Source organism: Phyllopteryx taeniolatus, chromosome 4, assembly GCF_024500385.1.
Source record: "Phyllopteryx taeniolatus isolate TA_2022b chromosome 4, UOR_Ptae_1.2, whole genome shotgun sequence".
Lineage (NCBI taxonomy): Eukaryota > Metazoa > Chordata > Actinopteri > Syngnathiformes > Syngnathidae > Phyllopteryx > Phyllopteryx taeniolatus.
Window position 1 is genome coordinate 23,359,047 of NC_084505.1, and position 26,813 is coordinate 23,385,859.

General features: G+C 40.1%; 2 protein-coding genes across 2 annotated transcripts; one reads left to right on the forward strand and one right to left on the reverse strand.

Moving 5' to 3' along the window:
• Positions 1–26: 26 nt before the first annotated feature.
• On the forward strand, positions 27–11,856 carry mtap (methylthioadenosine phosphorylase). The gene is made up of 8 exons (XM_061770748.1): positions 27–164; positions 528–614; positions 697–755; positions 1,320–1,487; positions 5,375–5,477; positions 5,553–5,792; positions 10,510–10,632; positions 11,109–11,856. Exons 1-8 carry the CDS (start codon positions 141–143, stop codon positions 11,145–11,147), a joined length of 843 nt encoding a protein of 280 aa, XP_061626732.1. The 5' UTR covers positions 27–140; the 3' UTR covers positions 11,148–11,856.
• A 406-nt stretch (positions 11,857–12,262) lies between these two features.
• cdkn2a/b (cyclin-dependent kinase inhibitor 2A/B (p15, inhibits CDK4)) lies at positions 12,263–14,392 on the reverse strand. The gene is made up of 2 exons (XM_061770750.1): positions 14,034–14,392; positions 12,263–12,713 (listed from the first exon to the last, which is right to left on the reverse strand). Exons 1-2 carry the CDS (start codon positions 14,157–14,159, stop codon positions 12,462–12,464), a joined length of 378 nt encoding a protein of 125 aa, XP_061626734.1. The 5' UTR covers positions 14,160–14,392; the 3' UTR covers positions 12,263–12,461.
• Between the last annotated feature and the right edge of the window lie 12,421 nt (positions 14,393–26,813).

Below are 26,813 nucleotides of genomic sequence, written 5' to 3' on the forward strand. Positions count from 1 at the left end.
TTTATTTTGAAGGGCGCGTATAACAGGAAGAGAAATGTCTCCCCCCCCCCCCCACCCCCTCCAACACCAATAAGTACAGTAGCTTCAACTTGCTCGACTCGCAATTTGCTCTAATATTCTCAATATCTGGCAGTCTCGCCATGTCTTCTTCGGTACCCGTTAAGGTAAAAAAAAAAAAAAAGTAGTTAATTTCACCATGTTTAATTGCATAGCAGCCGCCGGGTGTTTCAACGCGGAAACGGGCCGGCTAGCAGCACAGCCAAACACGAGGCTTCGCGTGAGACTGGCAGCTGGCACAAGTTCACGTATTGGTTTCATTTGAGCAGTCGTGCTTTTTATTCTAGTCGTAAGAGCAAAATTACGCCTTATTGCTAGCATAGCACTCACACGAGGACACTACTGATAGGAAAATTACGTCACACTAACTTTTCAAAGTAAAAGTACGCCAAGTACAAACCATCTCACATAATTGCAATGTGTTTTTATTTTGTTCTCTTTTTATTTTAATTTTTTTTTAAACTTCCTAGATTGGTATAATCGGCGGTTCGGGTCTGGACGATCCTGATATATTGGAAGGAAGAACCGAACGTTATGTTGACACGCCGTACGGAAAGGTTAAATTTGTCCTCATTTCAACGTTGAACCATGAACACTTTTTTTGTTTGTTTGTTTATCAATTTTGTTTTTTGTTGACAGCCATCAGATGCCTTAATTCTGGGAAAAATAAAAAACGTTGAATGTGTGCTCCTGGCAAGGTAAGACCCATCTATCTGATAGAATAGTATAATATTAATGTTATCTATTTTAATTTTCCTCACGGGATGAATAAAGTATCTATCCATCCATGAATTTCAGATGCATCAAAATGTGAGTAAATGTAATAATACCATCTAGTGTCTTTCTCTGGATCTATATGGACCATTACGCTTGAATGTATGTGGGAAAACAATTCAAGTAAAATGTATTGCAAATAAAAGTACTTTTTTTAACAAAAACGTTTTAAAAAGTTCTTAAAGATTAATTGTATTGGAAAGTTAAATGCAACTAAGCTGTATGCAAGTACTGATTCTTTTAGACAACACGAGTGGTAGTAAACTGGTTACACACAAGATGGGCGATATTGCAGAAAAATAACATTTACAAATATTTTGATGCAAATGGCAATGACTTTAAAGCAAGTGTTTATTTTGTCCGCTCCCCATTTGCTTTACTTTTCCTGAACCCAAACAAACTTTGAAACCCTGGTTATCAGTACGTACCTAGCATAAATGATCTATTTACCATTGTGAACCATTGTGACTGCTTCTTGGGCTTTTCAGGCATGGAAGACAGCACACCATCATGCCATCTAACGTCAACTACCAGGCCAACATTTGGGCGCTGAGGGAGGAGGGCTGCACACATCTGCTGGTCACCACGGCGTGCGGATCGCTGCGAGAGGAGATCCAGCCTGGCGACATCATCATCATAGATCAATTCATTGACCGGTAAGGTCAGGTCAAAAGTCACATTGTTGATTTTCCATTCTTGTCCTGTGATTGAGTGACTGGTGACCTGTCCGGCGTGTCAGCTGGGATAGGCTCCAGCTGCTCAGAACACTGAGCAGGATAAGCGGTGTAGAAAATGGTTGGATGGATTTTCATTCCACTACAAATCGCCACTTGGGTCCAAAAGTTACTCTGATGTTCCAAAGCAATAGCAAGTTCCGTTGGTGTTTTATAGCGTCATACTGTATTTCAAACTAACCGTTACACTTGTCTGCATTTTTTTTTTTTTTGTCTAAAAAGACGGCAAACTATTTCTTGTGCTTTGCTAAGTGGAAAAGGTTTAAGCAGTTCTACATATTTGTATTTTAATGTAGATATTTGGTAATATATTTGGTTCTATCCCGTACGAGTGATCGACGCACCCCCCCAAAACAAATGTTAATAACTGCCTATATTAATTTGCGAGAGCACTAAACCGCAAGTTGAGTTTTTCAGCAAGTAGCTGGGGACAGGCTTCACAGTAAAGAATGTGAATAGGTGAATTCACGAGTGCGCGGGGAATTACTGGATGCATTTTTTTTTTTTTCATTGTGTCATTTTAAATGTCAATTAATGGATAAGCATGTCATGTTTTGCATTTTGTTCCCATACTGTACCCAGTATGTACTGAAGCATGACTTTAAAACCGAGGTATGTTCCCTAATTTGTGGCATATCTGGGCAGTGCCACCATGTGCAGTGATGTCGCCTTTGTCACAACTGCAATTTCTGGTTGCTTTATTCATTGAAATTGAGCAATAGGAAACTGGAACAAAAAGAAATCGAGCAACGTGTGTGATTGTAATTATTGCACGGGAGGTCTGTAACAATTTCGGGCGTGTTCCCACACATCTCACGGACATGATTCACCGTGCCACGTGACAAGTGTCTGAGTGGTACAGCAAGGAACTCTTCACGTTTGATGCATTTTTTAAACATTTTTCTTTTTTCCGCCAAAGCAGTGATTCGTTTACAGTCCAGTTCGGTTGCCTGGTGCTTTTTCAGTGTCATAGAGCTTTTAAAAAAATTTAAACAATGTGACATATTCCACCTTAGGCGAGATGACGAATGCCAGGAACCTTACTACTGAGATATTGCTCTAAACGTTTGGGAACTCTTTTTCCTGTCTGTCTCACATTTCTCGTATGACTTGTGAGTTCAGCTGTGACTTTTTTTTTTTTAACTGACAAGCTTCAATTTTCCACAGGTTAAGATTCATTTTTATTTATTTTCAAGACGCCATTTTGAGCTTGTGTAACCATACAAAATGCTTCACGTTTTCCAGCCCAGTCAATGGGGGGCAGCATCCAACTCCTTTTTGTGAACAAGATGGACTTGCTGGAAGAAGCCCAGTACTGTATTTGAGCATGAACTGAATTTTGAGTCATGACTAGAAAAGGAAGAGACCCCTGCGGGAAAAACGACCTTCCTCACGGGATTAAAAAATAAAAATTAAACACAATTTGGCACTCCTTATTAGCTGACCACACAAACTCAGAAAATGTTAGTCTGATCTTCTTCCTCATTCGTGTACCACAAAAAAAATGAACGTATATGTTACGTGTGCTTATTTTGTGTAGCTTTTTTCGTTTTTGTTTTTTTACTGTGTCACTTACGCATTTGTCTTGCCTTGTTACATAAATGCGGTTCGCATGGATGTTTGAAATTCTTGAATTTTGTCGTCAAAACAAACTTGAAATTTGGATAGTGTGTGCGTGCAATTAGTTGTTGTTGCTTTTTAGATTTCTAAAGGTTCTAAATAAGTCTGTAGTTTGAGAAGCACAGGTAAATCTCACTATATTATATATACCTTATACAGTAATTTCATGAAACTTTAAAATACTTTTCATAAGCCCGATTCCAATCTAGTATCTCCAATTTCTATTATTGTTTTCTAAGTCGTTAAGAGTTTACGTGTGTAGTAAATCTATAGGTTTCGTTTTTTTAAACTACTGAAATAAATATCCATGATATTCAAAGTTATTGAAATTCACCTATGTGTAATGTATGTAAAAAGTTAAACAAGATTCCTCTACGGATTTGATCTGATAATGAAAGACTCATTTTTGTTGTGTGTAAATGAAATTCAGATGCTGGGAAAGCTTGAACACAGATTTAAAAGGTGCTTCAAATGTGTCGTAACTATTTTTCAATTGCTAAAGTTAAATTTGCGTTATTGGGGGGGAAAAAAAAAAAAGCAAAAAAACTTAATTTCATTCCATATTAGATAAAAACGTTTCAAACCCAAAAAAATTAAATGAATAGGAGCAGAGGAAGAATAAATCTTGCTTTTCACCCCTTTTTACAGAAAGAAAAAACATTTAATTTCACAATAAAATTTCCCTTTAGCATCTCCCCAACTTCCAAACGATTATAATCTATTTTGCCGCTTGCTATTTTAATTAACCATCTCATAAATTATATTTAATACGCTTTTTAAATGTATTAATTGAGCTTTATTTTATTGTTTCTATATTTAGATTGTTCCATAGCTTTATACCTTTCACTGTTGTACTCTTTTCCATCTCTTAAGTTTTAAATCTTGCTATTTTAAATACTTCTATACCTTTCAGATTGTAGTTGCTTACTTTTTATTTTTTATTTTTCCCCCACACTTTTAGAATCATATGACATGTTGAAGATGCGTTAGTTATTTTGTCCTGGAATCCTCTTTCGTTTTGAAGCTCGAGACATGATGATCTGCCACAACCTTTATGTTGCTGTGACTGTTTACTTGTTTGGTCACAGGATTATGCAAAACAGAATTGCCAAAGCCGTTGCAAGGGTGTGGCCTGGGGCAAAAATAGAAGCAATGAACCTTTAGTGTGTTCGTTTTCCCCACATGTCAAAAACACGCACGTTAGGATCAGTGAAGCCTCGAAATGGTCTCAGTTTGTCAATGCGAGTGTGAATGGTTGTTTGTCTAAAAGTGTCCTGGCTGGGAACCAGTCCAGGGTGTGCCCCACTTCACGCCTAAAGTCAGCTCAGATAAACTCAAACTCACCCGTGACCCTAATGAGGACAACCACATTAGAAAATGGAGGGTTGGACTCGAAATAAGCACCAAATTTGCACTAATATAGTGTGGCTGTAATTTTGTGTATAGTAAACCGTACGACCTAACCCTCTCTAAAAAAAATAAAAAATAAATAAAGAGGCTTGATGCCACCCCTAAAGATATTTATAATTGCCTATATTAAAAGTTTAAATCATAAATATACCACAAACTATGACCCTAAAACAATTTACTATCATTTCAAACTCATCTTCCCATATTACCGTTCAAAATAAATGACTTACAGATTATTTGATTTTGAAAAATGTACAGGAAATGCAGCGTAAAAATAGCAATTGTCAAGCAATAACGAGACCTCTATTGAGCTTTTTAGTAGCCACTGATCAGCGCAAAAACTTACACTTGCAGCGAAAACTCTCCGTAACTTCCATGAACAACCCAGGCTAAATTTGGCTCCTCCCCGACATGGGACGATCGTCAACAGTCGAGATGGTTCGCTTCGTATACCTCCTTGACACCAATTACTCATTTCCTATTCGCCAGTGCTTTGGCGGCATTTTAGGGCCCCCCCCGAAAAGCCACAAATTGGTGAATTTTTCATTGAATGACAAAGGATAAGCTTCACAGAAAAAGTGCGGAAAGTTGAATCCGTTTAAGTGAACCGTGAACAGGCTTGGGTTCTCTGTGCAGTTGTAGTTGAACTTAGAAGTGCCTCAGTTTGAGATTTTCCAGTTCCAAGCCATCAGTTTGACCTTTTTGGGGGGGATGGGCACGGTTGTGTTGCAAGCAAGGTTAATAGAGTTAACGTTCACGAACAAATTGTGTGCTTTTAGGACAACCAAGAGAGCGCAGACGCTTTACGACGGCCAGCCGACCAGTCCTCCGGGTGTGTGTCACATCCCCATGGCTGAGCCGTTCTGCAACAGGACCAGAGAGGTGCGCAAGTAAACTCGTCCAATGATGCGTCCCCTTCCACGCCGACATAACTTTTCCAACCCTGCTCGCTCGCAGCTGCTAGTGGAGGTGGCACGCACGCTAGGCGTCAAGTGCCACGCGAGGGGCACCATGCTGAGCATCGAGGGGCCCCGCTTCTCCTCGCGGGCCGAGAGCCTCACGTTCCGGCAGTGGGGCGCCGACGTCATCAACATGACCACGGTGCCCGAGGTGGTGCTCGCCAAGGAGGCGGGGTTGTGCTACGCTAGCATCGCCATGGCGACGGACTACGACTGCTGGAAGGAGCACGAGGAGGCGGTGAGTTTTTATGGCTTGTGAGAGGCTTTGCTGTCATCTTGTTGCATCTTGGTGCCAGGGAACTATGTTGCAGTGACTTGAGGGGTTTCAGTTGGACAAAAGCAGTTCTTTGCCGCAGTCTTGTATAGGCAATTATAACCGTTTGTGGGTGATATCAACTGTCAATTTTTTCGCTGTTCCCGGCAGGGGATAGCGGGGGAACAATCTCGAAACTCGCACCGTGACCTCAATTTACCCTTCAATGCTTTTGTTTGTGTCACACACTCAATGGCTTGGCTTCATGCCGTTTTCCAGGATGAAGACAGTGAAGCTTATGAGTCATTGTGAGTCAACCTCCTCTGGCAGGGCTCGCACCGGAGGCTGGCAGCTGAGCAGACCGAGGAGCGGCAGTGGGGTGGGGGGTGTCAGGAGGTAGTTGTGAAACTGTGGAGCGGGCGGAAGGATGTGGCCAACGCTCTGTAAGAGGTCAGCGGCAAGGACTTCGGAAGCGGAGTCGGGTTGAATCAATGAAGGTCGCCCACGCGTGGCGCAGCCGCTGTGTTATCGCCGGCCTGCTGCTCACTCCGAAGCCACCGGTGCGCTGATATGCCTCCGTTGAATCATCGCACTCATAAAAGTAATCGCTCTCACTCCGTTTCTGCTGTCGCATCACACGACGTTTCAGTATGATGATACACAAACAACAGCACGGGGCTGACACATTTGTCACCTGGCAAATCTATATAGCGATATACTCTGTTCCCCTGCTATATCGTGGTTCACCTATTTCAGATTCAGTGCATTGCTGATTATTTTTTTTTTTTTCATATTCATATCACGCATAATTTGCCATATCGCAGGATTTTGAATGTGTGCTGCAATTTTTTTTGTGGTAAAATAAACGCTTCCTAGCCTGAAACATTAAAACCGGGAAAAAAGTTTTTTTTTAAACATTACAAGAAAATGTACAAAATGTACATTAAGAGTTTTAAAGTATAAGAAAATGTTTACAAGAGTGTGGTATAGGTTAATAGGAGTCTGGGGAAGATTTATAATAAGAGTCTGGGGTGGTTCATACAGATTTAAAATATGGATAAATAATAAGAAATATATATGTATGGTCACCAATACGGCTGGGGGAAAAAAATCTACTAACACGACTAAGTCGACTTCAAAAATAGGTCGATGCAAAATTTCCGCCTTGAAGCTCCCCCAGAAAAACAACAACAAAAAAGGTTCGCCAGAACCATGTTTACACATGTTCATGTTTGACCCGGACATTTATTGCAGACGCACTCTGTGTTGAGCCAGTGAAAACATTGCCAAAAATGACAAGAGGAGTGTCTAAGTGATTTTTTTTAAAAACACTGTTAGACGTGAAATGCACATACAACATGATCAGAATCAGAATCATCTTTATTTGCCAAGTATGTCCAAAACACACAAGGAATTTGTCTCCGGTAGTTGGAGCCGCTCTAGTACGACAACAGACAGTCAATTTACAGAACACTTTGGAGACATAAAGACATTGACAAAAAACAATTGTGCAAAAAGATGCAGAGTCCTCTAGCACTTAGAGCAGTTCGAATGACTAATATTGCAATAGTCCGGTGCAATGACCATTGTGCAAAGGGCGCTGAGACTTCAAGGAGCGGATGCGGTTTAAAGTGACGAATAGTGCGATAATCTGGGACAATGTTGGTTTGTGCAAATGTTACAGATACTCCTCAATCAGTGTGCAAATGGAGCAGATGCTACTCTGGCATGAGTGGCCAGTATATGCAAATAGTGCAGCATGGCGAGACAACTACAGTGAGTGCACGAGTAATACATAATTGGCCCCACAGAAATGTGACAACGAACTCAAGTCAAAAAATTGCCAGCTTGTTGTAATGGAATTATAGGTTAGCTGTTTAAGAAGTTGATTGCTAGAGGGAAGAAGCTGTTGGAATCTCTACTAGTTCTAGTTTGCATTGATCGGTAGCGCCTACCTAAGGGAAGGAGCTGGAAGAGCTGGTGACCGGGGTGGGGAGGGTCCAAGAGGATTTTGCACGCCCTTGTCTTAGTTCTGGCAGCGTGCAAGTCCTCAAGGGTGGGTAGGGGGGTACCGACAATCCTTTCAGCAGTTTTGATTGTCCGTTGCAGTCGGAGTTTGTCCTTTTTTGTAGCAGCACCAAACCAGACTGTGATGGAAGAACATAGGACTGATTCGACTACCGCTGTGTAGAAGTGTCTCAGCAGCTCCGATGGCAGGCCGTGCTTTCTCAGAAGCCGCAGGAAGTACATCCTCTGCTGGGCCTTTTTGAGGACGGAGTTGATGTTGGTCGCCCACTTCAGGTCCTGAGAGATTGTAATTCCCAGGAAATTGAAGGTCTCGACGGTTGACACAAGGCGACTGGACAACGTGAGGGGCAGCTGTGGGGAAGGATGCCTCCTGAAGTTCACGATCATCTCTACAGTCTTGAGCGTGTTCAGCTCCAGGTTGTGTCGGCCGCACCACAGCTCCGGCCGCTCCGCTTCCTGTCGATATGCAGACTCGTCACCGTCCTTGATGAGGCCGATGACAGTGGTGTCATCTGCAAACTTCAGGAGTTTGACAGTCGGGTTCGCTGAGGTGCAGTCGTTCGTGTAGAGAGAGAAGAGCAGCGGAGAGAGGACACAACCTTGGGGCGCCCCAGTGCTGATGCTGCGTGTGGATGAGGTGGCCTCCCCCAGCCTGACCTGCTGTGTCCTGCCCGTCAGAAAGCTGTAGATCCACTGGCAGATGGCAGTTCAGGGATGATGGTGTTGAACGCTGAGCTGAAGTCCACGAACAGGATCCTCGCGTAGGTCCCTGCACTGTCGAGGTGTTCCAGGATGAAGTGCAGTCCCATGTTGACTGCATCATCCGCAGATCTGTTCGCTTGGTAGGCAAACTGCAGGGGGTCCAGCAGGGGACCTGTGACACTCTTGAGGTGGTCCAGCACGAGACGTTCAAAGGACTTCATGACCACAGATGTCAAAGCGACAGGCCTGTAGTCATTCAGACCCGAGATTGCAGGTTTCTTGGGGACTGGAATGATGGTGGAGCGTTTGAAACAGGATGGAACTTCGCACAGTTCCAGAGATCTATTGAAGATCTGAGTGAAGATTGGAGCGAGCTGGTCCGCGCAGACTTTGAGGCAGGATGGGGACACATGGTCCGGGCCTGCCGCTTTGTTAATCTTTTGTTGTTTGAAGATGCGTCTCACATCCTGTTCATGGATGGTTAACGCAGAGGTCAGAGGTGTGATTGTGGTCGCGGGTGCGGCCGGGTGGGTGTGTGGTATGAAACTGTCCTTTTCAAATCTGCAGTAGAAGTTATTCAAGTCGTTGGCTAGTGTGCTATTGTTTTCAGGTTGGGGGGATCGTCGCTTGTAATTAGTCAGCGATTGGAATGCATCCCAGACTGATTTAGAGTCGTTTGCGCTAAACTTATTTTCCAACTTTGCTGCATAGATCCTCTTTGCAATGTTAATTTCTTTAGTCAGCTGGTTTCTAGCTCGATTATATATATATTGATGTATGAGTGGTAGCCAGCCAATCACAGGGCACCGATAGACAAACAACCATAAACACCTATGGACAATTGAGAGTCTTCAATGAAGCTAACATGCAAGTTTATGGAATGTGGGAGGAAGCCAGAAGTACCCATAGGAAAAGCCACACTGGGTGGGAGACGATGCAAACTCCACACAGGAAGAGATTCGAAACCTGAACCTCAGAACTGTGAGGCGCACATGTGAATCACAAGTCTACCATGCTGCCAGTTTCCATTCTTTTCAGTGGGAAAATGGACAAATGTATACCTTAAATGTTCAACTGTACGTTTTTGGTTATTTTGGTCTTGAGTGTACCAAAACCCAAATTGCACAGGGGCCACATTTGCTCGTTCCACTGACCTTTCCCTCCCTATCACGGGAGTCCTTTTTGAGGACTTGTCAAGTTTCACGCCGTCCTTGAATGAGTCACACTACAAGTGGGCAGGGACATCTGTAAAATAGGTTTTGGTGTTTCCTCTTCATTTAAAGACGGGAAGGGTGTTGTGACATAGAACTGACCTCTAGTGGTAACTGTATTCGTTCAATACAACAATGTCCACATATACACCTTGCTGTTAAAGGTGACATTTTATGGAAGTCATTATTATTATTATTTTTTTAATAGCTTGTATACAAATAGAAATAAAAAAACAACTGATCTGCCTGTGTCCGAAAACGTGCATTTAAGCAAATTGTTCCGATTTTGGCCCTTCTGTGACAGTATTAGCATCCTCACATTGAGTTTCTCCACCCATGACTTGACAGCGACCTGGGCGGAGCTCAGCTATTTAGTGAAAGCCCGCAAGCTACACGGCAGCGCTCTCGTGATAAAGGCAACATTTGGAGCTCTCGGCCTTAGCTTCTGATAACTGGCACATACAGTAAAGACAAAACACTATATAATACATATGACATGGTAGCAATCACTAGTATAGTTGCCACAGTCAGAAAAAAAAAAAAAAAAAAAAAATGAACTTGACCTACATGCCAACAAGAAACGAAGTGGGGAAAAAAATATTTCCAAGTATTCAATGTATTCATGACTTTCCTTTCTCCTCCACACTCCACAGTCGTTTTAATCAAAACATGTTTTTCAGACACCTGGGAATTATTGTCATTTGCGTCATATATATCGCAAATTTAAACGATTGCGCAACATTCGTCCTCCCGCTCTGCAGGTCTGCGTGGACAACGTGATGAAGACCATGAAGGAGAACGCCAACAAAGCCAGCAGCATCCTGCTGACCGTCATACCTCAGATCAGCCAGTTGGACTGGAGCCAGACCATAACCTCCTTGAAAGTAAGGAGCTGGCTTTTAATCAGTGTGTTTTTGTATTAGTTAATGTGTTGAATAATCAAATTAAATAATTATTTATTATATGAACTCAAGATGATACGGTTGTAATATTGTATTCTAATATTAAAACACAGGTCAGTTTTGTACGCTGCACTATTAACCATATTGTGAAATATATTCCATCAAAACTGCATTATTATAATTATAAAGGCATAATTTATCCACTTAACTCATTCACTGCCAGCCTTCCCAATTAACATTGATATTTGACTTCTAAAGCCGTCAATGGCAGTGAATGTGTTCATCTAATAGTCTTGCACAAGTGTACGTTAGGAAGTGGCCAATTGCTGCGAGTACAGAATGGTGAATATTCCAATTTTGAGTTTTTATTGTTTTAATGAACAATGTTTTATGTGTTCCGCCGCCTTGTAAATGCACACACGATGATGATAAATAATCATTTGTTTGCTCTCCTGCAGGCGACGGCTCAGTCGGCAGTAATGTTACCCAAACATTGAAGATCCCCCTCCCGAATAAAAAGGAAAGAATGCTCGGCTCAGCTGCGGGTTTGTCATCGATGATTGGAAATTAAACCAAGCAGTGTCATAAGTGATTTGAATTTAGTCTCTGCAACAATTTGTGGTTTGATATCTCCACAAGGGAGGACTTTTCTTCCTCAGATACTAAATCACTGAACATTTTCACTTGATATTATTTTTGTATGCTTTATAATTTTATGCTGTACACATTTCCATTTATGTATTTTTTGGCTTGTTTTTATTGGATATCTTTTCTTTTTTTTTTCTTTTAGTGACCCTGTCGCCCCCACCTCTGGAACTCTATCCTTACTAAAAAATGTGTAATGCTGTTTCTCTGTACATTTAAAAAAAAAAACACCATATGTTCCAAAGCATGCAGTATCAAGAATACACACACACACATATATAAGTAGGTAGTTTAGAAGTAATTCCCCAAACATACATTTTTTTTTTAAATTCGGTGAATGCCCCCAATGTTAAAAACACATTTTTCATTTTGTTTCTTTCAATTTCATTTCATTTTTTTAATTTTAATTTTATTTAAGTGTCTCTGTTGAAAACAGCTATTGCCATATGACAGTAAATAAACACTGTGATTGTCTTTGATGCTTTGATGCTGAAGTGTAGAACACATGAAACTCACTTGCATGCTCCAAAGGGATTTATTAAATGTGAATGTTGGACAGATTTTAAATTCACTTATTTCTTACATGCTGATGTGGAATACACACATGATTGATAAAAGCCACTTTATGAGCCATAAAAGAGTTGATACAAATGAAAATCAAAAGGCATTTGGAAGGGTGTGTGATTTGTGCAAAAAGTGCTATTGATTCCCTTCCGTCTTAACTCTCACCATTTATCTTCGTTCCACACTAACCTCATTTTACTTAAAAAAACCTTAATCAAAAAGTCCTTTATTGACGTACAACTTTTTTTTTTTTTAAATGTTGTTAACAAATTGGTTTTTAATTGTTTATAAGCTGTTCTTTTCAAATATGTAGCTCTGTCGAGACAGTGTTTTAAAATGCATCATCTTAATAAACGTCAATTATAGACTATATTAGCGACATAAGTCAATTTGATGATTTGAGTTATTCAAGTAAAAGTCCAAATATGCAAATAAATAACGTTAAAAAAAAAAAAAAAAAAGTCTGATGGAAATTTCCAACCTTCTTCCTATATAAACCTAATCCGGATTCAGAGAAGTGTCTTTAGTGCCTGACCCTTTAATAAATAAATTCAACGGGACAGTCCAGTCCCCTTTCCCAAAAAAATAAAAAAAACTGTTCCTCACAAAGTCTCCAGGAAGGCCACGACGTCGGCGTGGCCGTGTCTCCGGGCCACTTCCACGGGCCGAGAGTCGGCGTGGTCCCTGGCCTGCGGGGAAGCGGCGAAGCGGACCAGCAGCCGCGCGGTGTCGCCGAAGCCCGTCCGGGCCGCGTCGTGCAGCGGCGTGCTCCCGGTGCGCGCGTCCGCCACGTTCGGGTCGCCGCCAGCCGCCAGCAGGAGCTGGGCCACCGGCGTGCTGCCCATCATCATCGCCTTCGGACGGGAAAGCAGGACCGAGGTAGTTGCAAGGGAGGGGGAAAAAAAAAAGGGCCTTTTAAAACATTATTTTTGACCTTTTCATCTCAATTAAAAGAATATTCAGCATCCATAGGGTAACTCAATACATACAAAAACATGGAAGCATTATTTTTTTTTGCACAGGGTGCGTTTGTAATCACTTTTGATTTAAAATGAATGCTCTCTAAATGTAAAAACAAAAAAACAACAAACAAAAAAAACGGCTATAATAAAACGCTTTACTACAGTGATTGATTTAGCGTTGTTTAATTTATGCTGAAAATGCAACCAAACATAACTTAAACCTAAGAACTGCGTTTTTAATCATCATCTATCGTCAAAAATGTAGAAGCAATGATTTAGCAACCTTCTTCAAGATCATTTCTATCGCAAGTACCTGTACTTTTTTTTTTTTTTGTAGTCTTTAACTGTCCCTCAACGCAACATTGAATATTGAAAGATAAATTGTAATTTTTAGAAGGTATGGCGATTCTTTTAATGGCTGTGTGTTATTTATGGTGTCAATGTAACGAAACAAACAAAACAAAAACATCTCATTTTAATCAATTTTGCAGCCATCATCACGGTCATTTATTTCTGTAGTAACTACTTTGTTACTTTGTCATAAAAGTTCTATTTGGGGCATTCAGTCGGTTGTTTGATGAGCGCAAAACGAGGCAACACCTGACTGGATTAAATACATAATTGTTAGCAACTAACAAAACCATCATTTTAAACACTCACCATCTATTTTATAGTTCCTAATGTACTGCATTATGTTTCCTGTTTAAACAGTATGGCGGCTCATTTCATGATTGGATGTTATGCTGAAAATGAAACAAAAATCTAACTTTAAAAAAAAAAAACTTTAAAATGAATGGACAAACCAATACTTTGGCATATAATTTATTGAAAGCGTATTTCATTTCTAGTAATGAGAAAATAGCACTTTTCATTTTATAGATAAAATATATATATTTTTTAAATTTGATCTCATTGTATTTTAATTTGATACATCTTTATATACAGAGGGTGTGCTCTGTCATTGACGATATATGCTACCAATCAATCAATAATTAGTAAAACCATTTTTTTTAAATCACAAAATAGCCCTTACGTGTTTATTGTTGTATAGAGCAGGGCATAGTCGCCATAATAATATATTTTTTTTGTTTCAGTTTCTTTTATAATTTATTCTTTTGAGTGTGTGTGTGTGTGTGTGTGTGTGTGTGTGTGTGTGTGTGTGTGTGTGTGAAAGGTGCACAGGTTGGGTGAAAGAAACAACAAAAAGATGACCTGCAGCGCGGTGTAACCGAGCCGGTTGGCCGCGTTGACGTCCGCCCCTGCCCGGAGGAGTCGCTCCACCTCGGTCGCGTTCCCCGTGGCGGCCGCCGACGTCAGCTCATCCTCCAGAGTCGTCATCGAAGCAGTCGCGGTCGTCCTGGTCCCCTGCACAGGTACTCCGCGATAGTGGGGGGAAAAGGAAAAAAAAAATGTCTTGACAATCCACGCGTGTTGTTGTTATTGTTTATGTTATAAGTGTCGTCTCGGTGCTGGTATGTAAAGCGGAGCAGCTGTCAGTGTGAGGCGACATAAATGCAGTAATGTGCCCCGGCTTGTTTCTCTCTCCGTGTCTGCTTTGAATGGGTGATGTCATCGCCCTGTTTGCCGTTGTGCTGCGCATGCGCACTCTTTTTGTTTTGCTTCCGCGTTGTCAACCGCGTGACAAAAAAAAAAAGAAGAAAAAACAGAAACTCTCGAGATAACATGTCATAAAGTCATGACTTGATATCATTTCGATTGCTTTTGTAAATAAGTGCCATACAAACGCGGTTGCGGTCTCAGTTTATGTGATGTGATGTGTGTGTGTGTGTTTTTTTAATCGTGTCATGTGAGTGGTCTTGTAGCCACAGGAATTCATAAACTTGATCGACCCAATTGGGGAAATGAAGGATTCACAACAGTATACATACAAAACAAAAAGAGTAACATTGCGTTGGAAGTAAACAAATTGGAATATAAAATAGAAGATTCATATACTTCATGGTTGTACAGTATATGGCAAGTAATAAATTCAGTCTCAGTTATACTTGCACATACTGTATTTGATTGCACATCTCCATCCATACATTTTTTTAAATATGTATTTTTGAAATAAATAAAATAAAAGTGTTTGAACCCATATATGGCCAATATCCATTCATCTGTTTTTTTAATCATCATTCGGGTCACGGCTGAGTTTGGGTCATCATCATGAAGATCATCAAATAAATGTCAAATTGGACAAAGATAACCCAGGTAAACATTAAATGCAGTTTTTAAATGGTTGCTTTGATTGATGGAACCATGAATTCTGGTCTTTAACAGAAAAATCCTGAAGCAATTTGCTCGGCCATCAGTTTGTGACCCCGAGATGAAGCGCACTTGGGTTCTTGAGCAGAACAGTGATCCAAAACAAACCAGCAAATAAAATTCCAAATAGCATAAAAAAATAAAATGAAGTTTTTGGAGTGGCCTGGTCAAAGTCCTGACTTTAGTCACTTAGTTGAAGTTTCTTTCTCTGGGCCCAGGTCCCTCTTTGTCCTGGTTAAAGTGGAAAAAGTTATCTTCCAGTCAGGATTTGATGTCTAAAATACAGTTAAAAAGAGCATTTCTGGGATTGGTGTCATCAGGAGACACAGAGATGTATAGCTGCGTATCTTCGGCATAACTTTGGAAGTTTACTCTATGCTGCGTGATGACACTGCCAAGAGGGAGCATATTCAGATTAAACAATAGGGGCCTTAAAATTGTTCCCTGCGGGGTGTTGTTTTTCATAACTTTTTTTTGTTTGTTACTGATGTAAAGTGAGATCTTTCCTGGCGCAAAACCCCTGACACACAGTGTACAGAGACCCATAACAGTATTTGTGTGTATTATTATAGTTCCATGGCTAAAATCATCTGCACTTGGATTTTTCATTTCAAAGGACAATGTTTTATTTCTGGATCCCTGGAGGAGATTGTGTGAAGTCAGGGAGACTTTTTTACAACTCTGCAAAGTGATCATGCGGCCATCACTTATCGTGCCGAATGGGTTGTAAACTAAACGGGCAAATTAACCTCATTTGTGAGGTAATCTAGCAGGAATGTGCACACGTGTGTGATTTGATTGGTCAGCACTTTACTCCGATTGGCTTTATGTACAAAAGGGCAGCATTGACGGGTGCGGACATCATTCAGGATTTAACATGGACTTTGGCATCAGCGTTCAATTGAGGGCAATAATGCAACACGTAACTACATAACACTCATTTTGTTGGTGTATTGGCCCCCACAGTTTCCAGTTCGGTCAGCAGATTGCATTCGAAACTTGAGTGGACTGAAAGCACGTTCGCAATAGATGGTTGGAATTCTTGTGTGCGCCCATGTTATGTGAAGACAATGATGTCTGTGTGGAAGACAATAGCCTACACAAGTGGAGGCCCTAAAGGTTATACAATTCGGACATGTACTAAAATAAAAACATTCGACAAGGAGAACACACCGCCATCTAAGTCACAAAAAAAGCCAAAACATTTTTTTGTTGCATGTCACATCAAAATAACAGTTTTCGAGTTTCAGCTGTTTATTAAACGGGACAAACAGACAAGCACACAAACACAAATAATGAGGACACTTGCAACGAGCTGCTGTCGGCTACAATTCAGGCCCAGGCGCTCACACGCAGCTCTTGATGTGCATTAGGCCACACCCCTTAAAAAGCACACATCCAACACATGTATACTACAGTATATACAGTAATTACAATTTAGAAAACTAATTTATTCTGTTACATTATTTCATATTTTATTCTTTTAAACAATATATTGCTACTTATAATAATAATAATTTGACAAAGGGGCAAATATTTTTCAAATACAATTCAGCGAGCATCACAGGATTTACTGGCTTTTTCTTTGGCTTTTTTGCAACAATTAATTAACAAGGGGGGGGGGGAATTGGCACATGGGCTAACAATTAGCATTTATGTGGCGGCGTTGTTACCCTTTAAGCAACGGATAGCTGAACACAGACGGTGGAGCAACACATGTACAAAGAGAATATCAAAATACTCACGGGCATATATTGTTTATCCACAGCAAAGAACAACTGCTGTATTGAGAAGCCGAAAGACGAACTGACTTTCCAGTCACCCAGTGTGGTGGCCACACCAGAATGAGCAGCACTATGTGTGAATTGAAGGAGAAAGGGTTTTGTATTTTAAATTCTATTTAATTATGTCGTTACTGTATGTTTTTTTTAACATATACATTTTATAGAGTGCCATTTTTCATATTAAAAATTATTATTTTTTGTGTGAGTTTGCTAAAAATGCCTTAAAAATTTGACAGAATTCTGCCATATTGCGAAGTGCTGCTCCTACAAGTGAAAATCCAGTCTTACTGTCATTATTGTCGCTCACTTCATCGCAACCCCCTAGTTCTGGCTTTGGTCGTCATGGTGAGCAAAAACGTACTCGGCATTGGCCCGGCAGTGGAGGCGGGGCATGTGGGGCCGCCCCCTCAAAACAGGCTAAATTTGCTCTGTTATGTTACGTGAAATATTATTTGTATAAGGGTGCTATAACATTCGCTGTGTGCGCGTCTGTGTCAATACCGTCCATGTGTCGGAGATCATGTGAGCAGACCTGTGTGGAATGCAAACTTGTCTTGAGGCTTCACAGCCTGCAGCCACGGAGGTTGAGCGTGGGTGGAGTTGCGCTGGTCTGGAAATCCCCTCTGTGTGTACCTGTGTTTCATAGGAATGAAGTTAGAACATGACAAGCAAAATTCACAATGTTAAAAAAAAAAAAAAAAAAAGAAAGTTACCATATTACGAGAATAGTTCCCCCCCCCCCCCAAAAAAAAAGCGGTAATATTTGTACTGTATATGTCACAGTACGAGACAAAGGTGGTATTTAAGTTCAGAAATGACGAAATAACAGCCATTTTAACAAGTGATGACGATGATAATTCAGTTAAATTATTTTATTTATGTAATATTTCGACTTTATTGTCATCATTATGCCTCGATTCTAAAACGCTTTATTTTGTAACGTCACAATGTTTTTCTCACAATAACAAATCGTATTATAGTGAAAGTACAATTTTATTCAAGTAATTGTTTTCCCAGAATTATTTTTTTTAGTTTTATTGCTTTTAGTCATCTATAATGATATGATATAACATTTTTATTTTTTGTAATATTCTCACTCTACTGTCATGATCTGTGTCTTTGCTGACCTTGGTTTGATTAGATTTCGTTTTGTTTCATTTCGGTCTTGATTTCCTGTTTTCATGTCTTGTCTGCTCCTGAGGTTGTCATTCCACCTATTCTCATCAGCCCTGCTCTTTGTGTCAACCAATCAGCTCCCTCAAGCCACTCGTCCAGGTGTGCCTTGTTGTCTCGTCGCTCTCTTTGTTTTCTCGCATTTTAATGACTATATTTCTGTAGTGGTACAACATTTTCTCTTAATATCAAGACTCGATTGCCAAGTTATACTTTTATTTTTGTTCTCATATTTAAATCTTGTTATTGTGGCCCTAACATGAAATATAATCAAGGAATTACTGTTCCTTAGTAGCTTTAATGAGTTGAAAATACTTTATAATGGTACACATTTGTTGTTTTATTCTGGCCCTTATACGACACAGATTCACTATAATAAAACGTTATGACGTACATGTGCTGTAACTCAGTGTGTGGTTCTGAATTTAATACACGACACAGATGTACGGTGCCATACACTTTAATTGTACAGTTAAAACAGTCTGGCATACATGACGTTCCCTCATATCAGCAGAGCCTCTGTCCCACTCGCCCACTGGCTTGTCACACACGTCTGCCACATCTTATTTGTGTCCCTTCGCACTGCGGCGACAATTACCGAACGGGTTCTTGTGCTGCTCCCAAGTTGCAGAACAACACAGTTCCTCCTTGTGGGACAGTTTGACCCTTCACGAGACGGATGGAGCCTCACTGTTTGCTGATTGGGAATCGGGTTAAATATGATTCAGTGTTGGATTGATTTCTTCTGGACAGAGCAAGTTGAAGCCGCTGGTATTGGGTAGACGGTCGTTCACTTCCATGAAACGCCAGCCGAGCGATATAAGAAATACGATGTCACAGACATATTACGAAGAATTAAAGACACCTGGAAAGTGTTTGAAATTGTGCGGGGAAAATACACACTATTTTTCCTTTAAAGGATCGTTGTTGAGTGATCACTTTTTAAAAATGTTATTTTAAAGTCTTAATAGCCTTGATTTGACTTGGAAAGTTGTCTGTGGGCTTTATTCCCATGGACTGCTTGAATCAGGCATGGCATAACTCAGCACGGAGGTGGGTTAGACCAGGTTTTTGTAATTTGGCAGCCACGCGGTTAGCCGGTGTATTTTTTAAAATGTTTTTTTTAAAAAGGGCGGCCTTTACCACTGTGTGTCGACAGCCGATTTCATTCACCGCCAATCAAAGCAGCTCCTCTCATTCCCTTTAAATGTGGCACAATGATACTTTCTTGTATGTGTTGCTTGTTTACTTTGAACTTTGTTTGTGGCGAACGGGAGTGAATATATGCATGCTGTGATCGCGACTGGTGAAGGGAACTCCACACCTCTTTGATCTCTTACCGCAAAGAGCATGAATGGATGTTTTGTGCCTTTATGTTTAGGGTTTTTGAAAATTGTTTTTGTGACAGTGGCCTCTTGGAAAAGTAATTTCGGGCCTCTGTAGCCAGATCCTACATATATTTAGGACTGACAATAAAATGCCACCCTATCTACAGTGATTCAGAGGACTCTATGCCACTGTTGAAATACATCGGTCATCCACCACACGTCTACAGAGCTCCAATACCAAATCTGCCTGCCTGTGTGTGTGTGTGAGTGAGTGTTTCTGTTTGTGTGTGTGTGCGCGCGTGTCGGAAGGACACTAGACCGCAGATTGCTTGAATCCGGCTGCAGGCAGAGAGCAAAAACGTGGGCGTTAGGGAGGAAGGCCTTTTCTTCGGAGTAATAAATGTCGGAATCGCCACCACCCACGCAGCCGGCGGTTGATCACGTCTGTCACGTCTCTGTACAGTTGAAACTAGAATGAAAACACACACGCCAAAATGAACCTACAAGTGTTTGCATTGGATCACTTAGCACACACGTTAGCATCAGTCATATTTCAAGCTGCGACGTGAGCAAGACAAAAACATACAATGGAGTTGATTTTGTTGTTTCCTGCTGAGTGAAACTGCAATAAAAGACGTCTTTACATATCTCCGGTGCGCCTGGTTGATGGTTAACCGGCGGTGACATCATCCCGTCATTACCGGCGGCGTCTCGACACGCGCCCACGCAGTTTAAACAGGTGGCTTTGAAAGGGATTAGAACGTAAATGAAAAAAGTCACGGGGCAACATGTTCAAAATACTCAACTGCAGATGAGGAGAGACCTTGTTTGCGGTGTATTACACTTCATGTTGGGTTAAACTACATACAAAGTAATGCAGTGGTATCTCGATTTAAGTTCTTAGCGATAAAAAAACAAAACAAAATGCATGATGCAAAAATTGGAGTTACGAGCGCTAGCTATTCTTCAAAAAAAGAGGTCAAATGTGCTTGCTTCAAGCTGTTGATAGCCACTCCCAGTTCAAGTTTACTCTAATACTAAACATAAAACAAAGAGAATTACATATTGTGTATTAACACCAACCACATAACCACATGTTTTTATAAAACACTGTACTGTACAGTGTTCAGGGGCACGAATGTTGTTACCATGACAACTCGGGGCAGAAATGCATGTTGAGTCCCTGAGTCTGAAAACGTGGCCCTTACGAGAAGCAAAACCCAATGCAGCCCTGCTTACGTTTTGGCTTGGATGTGACAGTGATTGTGCCGTTGCTTGAAAATGGAGGATCTGCATGGGTGATGGACGGAGACACTCGATATTGGGTTAGTAGTATGAAGTATATTCGGCCCCACTGTGACATCACAATCCAGCATAACAGACGTTATTTTCAGAAGGCAGTTAACAAAAGATTTACTCAGTTGTTTAATTTTCCTCTTGAAATCAAGCCATTAAAAAGTAAAAGTTTCCTTGTACTAGCAATGCACCAATGCCATTATATATTTTTTAATCAAATATTGTTCAGAATGCAAACTTTTATTGAACATGGAATATATTTCACTTAAATATACACTTAACGCTTGAGGAGGACTGAAAAGTACAGTATATGGCAGGTTGGTATCGCATGTTGTAGTATCGGAGTGTTTTTATAAGTCAGAGTATGAAGGGTTTGTTTTGAATTCAAATTGTAGAAACATTTTAGTTTGTGATTTTTTTTTAAACTTTACTGTAATTTAAATTTACAGCTTGGGACCAAACTCAAATACGGGTATTTCATTTTAGTCAAAGGATTTTCTTGAATTGAATGTGATTTGCGCATGCATTGCGGACTTGGACGGAAGAAGCGACACTGAAAAAAAAATAAACTTTGTATTTTTGTAATGTTACAGTTAAATTCATTGATATTTTTAGACATGTATATGTCCTTGACTGGATGTAATGCTCAGCCCTTGTTGAATCCGACGCATTATTTGTCCGGAGAGTGCTAGCCAAATAGACGCTATAGGCTACTGGCGACGTCATGAGGCTGCTTAAATGTTTGTATTTCTCTCAGATAAACCAGAAATACGCCATAAAAATGTTGTTAAATAACAAAGGTAAAAGCTTTTGGCTTTTGTGAAGCTTGTATGAGTGTGTGAATGTGTATGAGCACTGAAACCCGCTGCCACGTGTTTCTAAAGTAAACTAAGCTAAGCTAATTTCGCAAGAGCTAACGTTTTGGTTTACACCGGCAATGTTTGTTTCAACATTCAAACATGGTTGAGATGAAATGAAAACTTTCAGGTTGAACTTGCAGGATACACCAAATGAATCATTTTCATTTAATCAAAGCTAAAATATTAAATTACATTACTTCAGTTTTTTAAAGTTATGCAGCATTTCTTTTGTTCAGTGTAGCCTTGACCCGTTTATACAGTAATCTATCTGTTATGAATGTTAAAACTTTTCCTCGTCTCAGTTTTGTCCAAAAACGGGTTGAGGATGTGATTTTGAGGTTTCATTACATCCTATCAGCTCTTCCCCTCCATTGGTTCCGGTCCAAAGTTAGTCACGTCCGCTCTCGGAGGTGCGTGGTTGGGGGACAGGGGGTGGGGGGTGAGTGGGGGGGTTTTGGGGTTGGTGGGGGGTGGCTGAAGACAAAAAAATAAACAAATTAATATTCACATCACATGAAGCTTTTACAGCAGAGGCGCATCAGTGAATACAATTTTTACTGTTATATTCAACAATTTTTACACTGCAAAAAGGTACAATTTTACATCTTATTCAAGACAATTATGTGCTTTACGATTTTTCCTTTTTTTTCTGAAAAACTGAAAATTAGTAAAAATAAACAATAATAGTTATATTTTAGTACACAAAAAAATATATAATTTGGGTCAAACAGCTTCTTACGTCTGGTGTATTAACCATTGACGAAACAATTTTTTTTTCAAATGATTTTGGTGGCATAAACCTTATATTGGCTGTTGGTCTAATACATTTGTTAAGCAATGTATATGTATAATTAACATGCATAATGAATCAAATATAGAAGTCCTGGTGAATTTAATTAAATTGATATGTATTATTGATATCCAATTGTCATTTTCAGAAAAATATTAGCGGATAGGAGCATTTTTTCCCCCCCCATTTTTTTGCAATAATTATGTACATTTAGTACATTTGTTTGTATGTTTTGGATTAATATGTTTGTAGCATGTTTTTGTAAGAAAAGAAATGTACAAAAACAAGTGTATATTTTCGAGGAAAAAAAAAAGATGTACCATTTTGAGTTTTAAAAATATATGAATTATTATGTAGTTTTTATATGAACATTGATGCATGCGGGTAAATACAAACACACGCGTACTAAATTTATACAAAGAAATAGAAAATAGAAAAAAAAAACTTACAATATATCATGTTCTGCTTCCTGGAAAATCATCATAACGCCACAAAAAGAGATGCAAAATAACACAACTAGATAAACCAATCTAATAGCAACAATAAAGCCGCTTTGATTTTTATATAACCTTACAATTATTACTTTAGATATATATTTTTGTTGTTGGACTTTGGACACATGACACTGTTACTGATGTGGAATGGAAGTGTTTTGCCTGTAGGGGGCACTGCATGCACGATTCATGAGTGCACCAATGTGCATGTTGTTGGAAGCTTCCATTTTGAACTACTTGAATGTAGATTTAGCATCGCAGCTAAGGAAATATGGGAAGTCAGGGGAGGCAGAGTGGGTCTGGAGGGGAGGGGGTTTCATGTAATGGAACCATAGGTACACTCACTCACTCACTCACTCACTTGGGGTCAATGTAATGTATGTGACTATGCGGATTGTCGGGCCACTTCTCAAAATTCGACAACCCACTCTAAGCAAATACTAAATTCAATTGTTGGAAGTGGAATCTCAAAAGTCAATTTGGAGTTCAACCAGAATATTCTGGAAAAATATGACTCAAAAGTCAATCAAAACTTCTCAAAATTCCAAGTTTTGCTTGCTTTTTTTTGGTTTGTTTTTCTATCCATCCATCCATCCACATAACAGTGTGAGCCACACACTGTTTAGGAAAAAATCGAATAAAATTCTCAATAATATAAAAAAAAAATTCTATTAAAAAAAACAACTTTTTTTATTTCAAACAACTTTTCTTGGAAATATACTTTCTTATTTCTTCAAATTTATAACGTCCCCCCCTCTAAATCTATAACCGAAAGTTAACTTTTTCTTCAAAAATAATTTCCTCTTTACATTTAAATTTTTTTAATTCCCCTAACCCCCCCCATACATATACTACTGTATTTTTCTTATAATAATTATAATTATAATTTAATACTTCTTCACTAAAATTGTTTTAGATATTTTTCTTGAAAATACACTCCCACCCCCACAAAACACATTATACTTTTTTCCCTAAGAATACATAACTTGTCATGGAAAGTACTATATATAGCACCATCCCTCCATTTTCTATACTGCGTATCCTGTTCAGGGTCATGAGGAACTGAAGCCTATCTTAGCTGACTTAAGGCATTTATAGGTGATATTAATGATTGTGAAAGTTTTGAAATTATTTATCTTGTCTCATTTTTTTAATGTCACAAAAAATAGCATTTGAAGGGGTGTGTAGACTTTTTATCCACTGTAAATGGCCTGCAGGAGGTGACATCACAGATGATACTATGTGAGGAGAATGTGCACAGACATGCAAATGTTGGCCTTGTAAAGCTTTTTTTTTTTTTTTTCAGGGTGTAGGATGATTTGTTTGTTTACAAGTGGCAAAACAGCTTTAACAGCTTCCTGTCATGTGATTAAGTTGTCTCCAAGAGGTCCAAACACCTGTCATCAGGAAGGGGAAGGAAGCCTCCTCCTCTCATTAGGCACCGGGGGATTACCATGAACATGAATTTACAACCTGCTGTCTGTTTGTCTGTGTGTGTCACATACAACCCCAATTCCAATGAAGTTGGGACGTTGTGTTAAACATAAATAAAAACAGAATACAATGATTTGCAAATCACGTTCCACCTATATTTAATTGAATACACTACAAAGACAAGATATTTAATGTTCAAACTGATAGACTTTATTGTTTTTAGCAAATTATCATTAAGTTAGAATTTGATGGCTGCAACACGTTCCAAAAAAAGCTGGGACAGGGTCATGTTTACCACTGTGTTACATCACCTTTTCTTTTAACAACATTCAATAAACGTTTGGGAACTGAGGACACTAATTGTTGAAGCTTTGGAGGTGGAATTCTTTCCCATTCTTGCTTGATGTACAGCTCAGCTGTTCAACAGTCTGGGGTCTCTATTGTCGTATTTTACGCTTCATAATTCGCCACACATTTTCAATGGGAGACAGGTCTGGACTGCAGGCAGGCCAGTCTAGTATCCACACTCTTTTACTACGAAGCCACGCTGTTGTAACACATGCAGAATGTGGTTTGGCATTGTCTTGCTGAAATAAGCAGGGGCGTCCATGAAAAAGACCTTGCTTGGATGGCAGCATATGTTTCTCCAAAACCTGTATGTACCTTTCAGCATTAATGGTGCCTTCACAGATGTATAAGTTAAGTGCCATTGGCACTAACACAGCCCCATACCATCACAGATGCTGGCTTTTGACCTTTGCGTCCATAACAGTCCGGATGGTTCTTTTCCCCTTTGGCCCGGAGGACACGACGTCCACAATTTTCATCCATCCATCCATTTTCTGAGCCGCTTATCCTCACAAGGGTCGCGGACGTGCTGGAGCTTATCCCAGCTATCATCGGGCAGGAGGCGCGGTACACGCTGAACTGGTTGCCGGCCAATCGCAGGGCACATATGAACAAACAACCATTCACACTCACATTCACACCTAAGGGAATTTTTCAACACGCTATCCGCATAACTGTTGGCCTCCAAATACATGTTTACTCTCTTTGCCATTAGGGAAGGGAATTGCAACGATTTTCCGATTCCTATTCGATTTTCCATTCAGCTTTTCAAATTATTTGATTATTTATGGAATCTTTTATCAATTCTCAAATTTGTATTTTGGTTGAGTAAAAAACATTCAGGGGACTTTAAATAGATAAAAAGAGATAAATAAATGAATAAAATAACATAACCCCCCGCCCCCCCCCTCCCCCCCCCCCCCTCCAAAATGCCCGCTGGATATCATATCAGGCTTCTCACGATCATAAAAAACTTTGTAATCGAAGAAAAACTATTAATGTGCTGCGGCGCGTGTTGTGAACATTGTAAACGTCGAATGTTTTTGTAATGTTATTAGATCAGGGGAGTCAAACTCATTGTAGTTCAGGGGCCGCATAAAGCCCAATTTGATGCAAAATGGGCGGGACCACTAAAATCTCACAAAAGATGATATAATAATAAATAATAAGTTTTTCCCTTTGTTTGAATGCAAAACATCAAATACATTAGGACAATCTTTAATGTATTGATTTTTAAAAAATCATTTTACAACACAAACTCAGATTTCTTGAGAATATTTTGTTTGATTTTGTCATCAACAATGTGTGCGTAATAACTGATCACAGTCATCGTATTTTAAGGCCCAAAACTTTAAGCCACAGATATTTAGAAGGGAAAAATATAGTATTGCACTTTAAAATTGAATAAACTTAAGAAGACCCAGGAATGATTACTATTTCATTATTATTATTATAATTTTTTACAGGAGCGTAATAATTCTCAAAATTAAACTTAGTGCCCACTAGCACAGTATCTTTTGTATTTTTTTTCACTTTCAAATTCATCCCGCGGGCCGGACTGTACCGTCTGGCGGGGCGGTTTTAGCCCGCGGGCCCTATATTTGACCCCCCCCCCCCCCACACACACCCCCATTAGACGAACGCTGATTGTGAACTGCTCGAGAAGATGCACGTGTTATATAAAGTTTTCGTGTAATAGTGACGCTCTCTATAATTGCGACGTGATAGTGGTGGTGCGAAGTGGTGCGGCTTGAGTCAGATAAGTTGCCACTGAAGGCCACTGCACGCGACGATGCAGGTACGGTGTCTTGTGGGAGACATTGTGGTCGTCCTTTTCTGTGTGTTTTTCTTCAGGCGGAATGTTTAATGGCGGAAAGCCCTCACTTGGGTGACGGCGCATGACGACAAACGTGTCACGATCCGACGGCGCGCGTGACAAATGTGCTGTTTTGGAAACAAGCGATTCCTCTCCGGGGCGCTCGGCGATATTTCATAAATCATTATTAGCGCCTCATTTGATGCCACCCTCCTCGCACCCGTGACGCGCGTGAGCGACCCCTCGCCGCTAGATGGCACTGTGCTTGCAGCCATGCACCCCCCACCGCCCAACCTCACCTCCCCCCCTCGGCACACACTAACCTTATTCCGTATCTATCTAATTACATATTAGAGCTGTAATATGCCATTCCACATCCATGGGTCTCAGATGAATGGTTC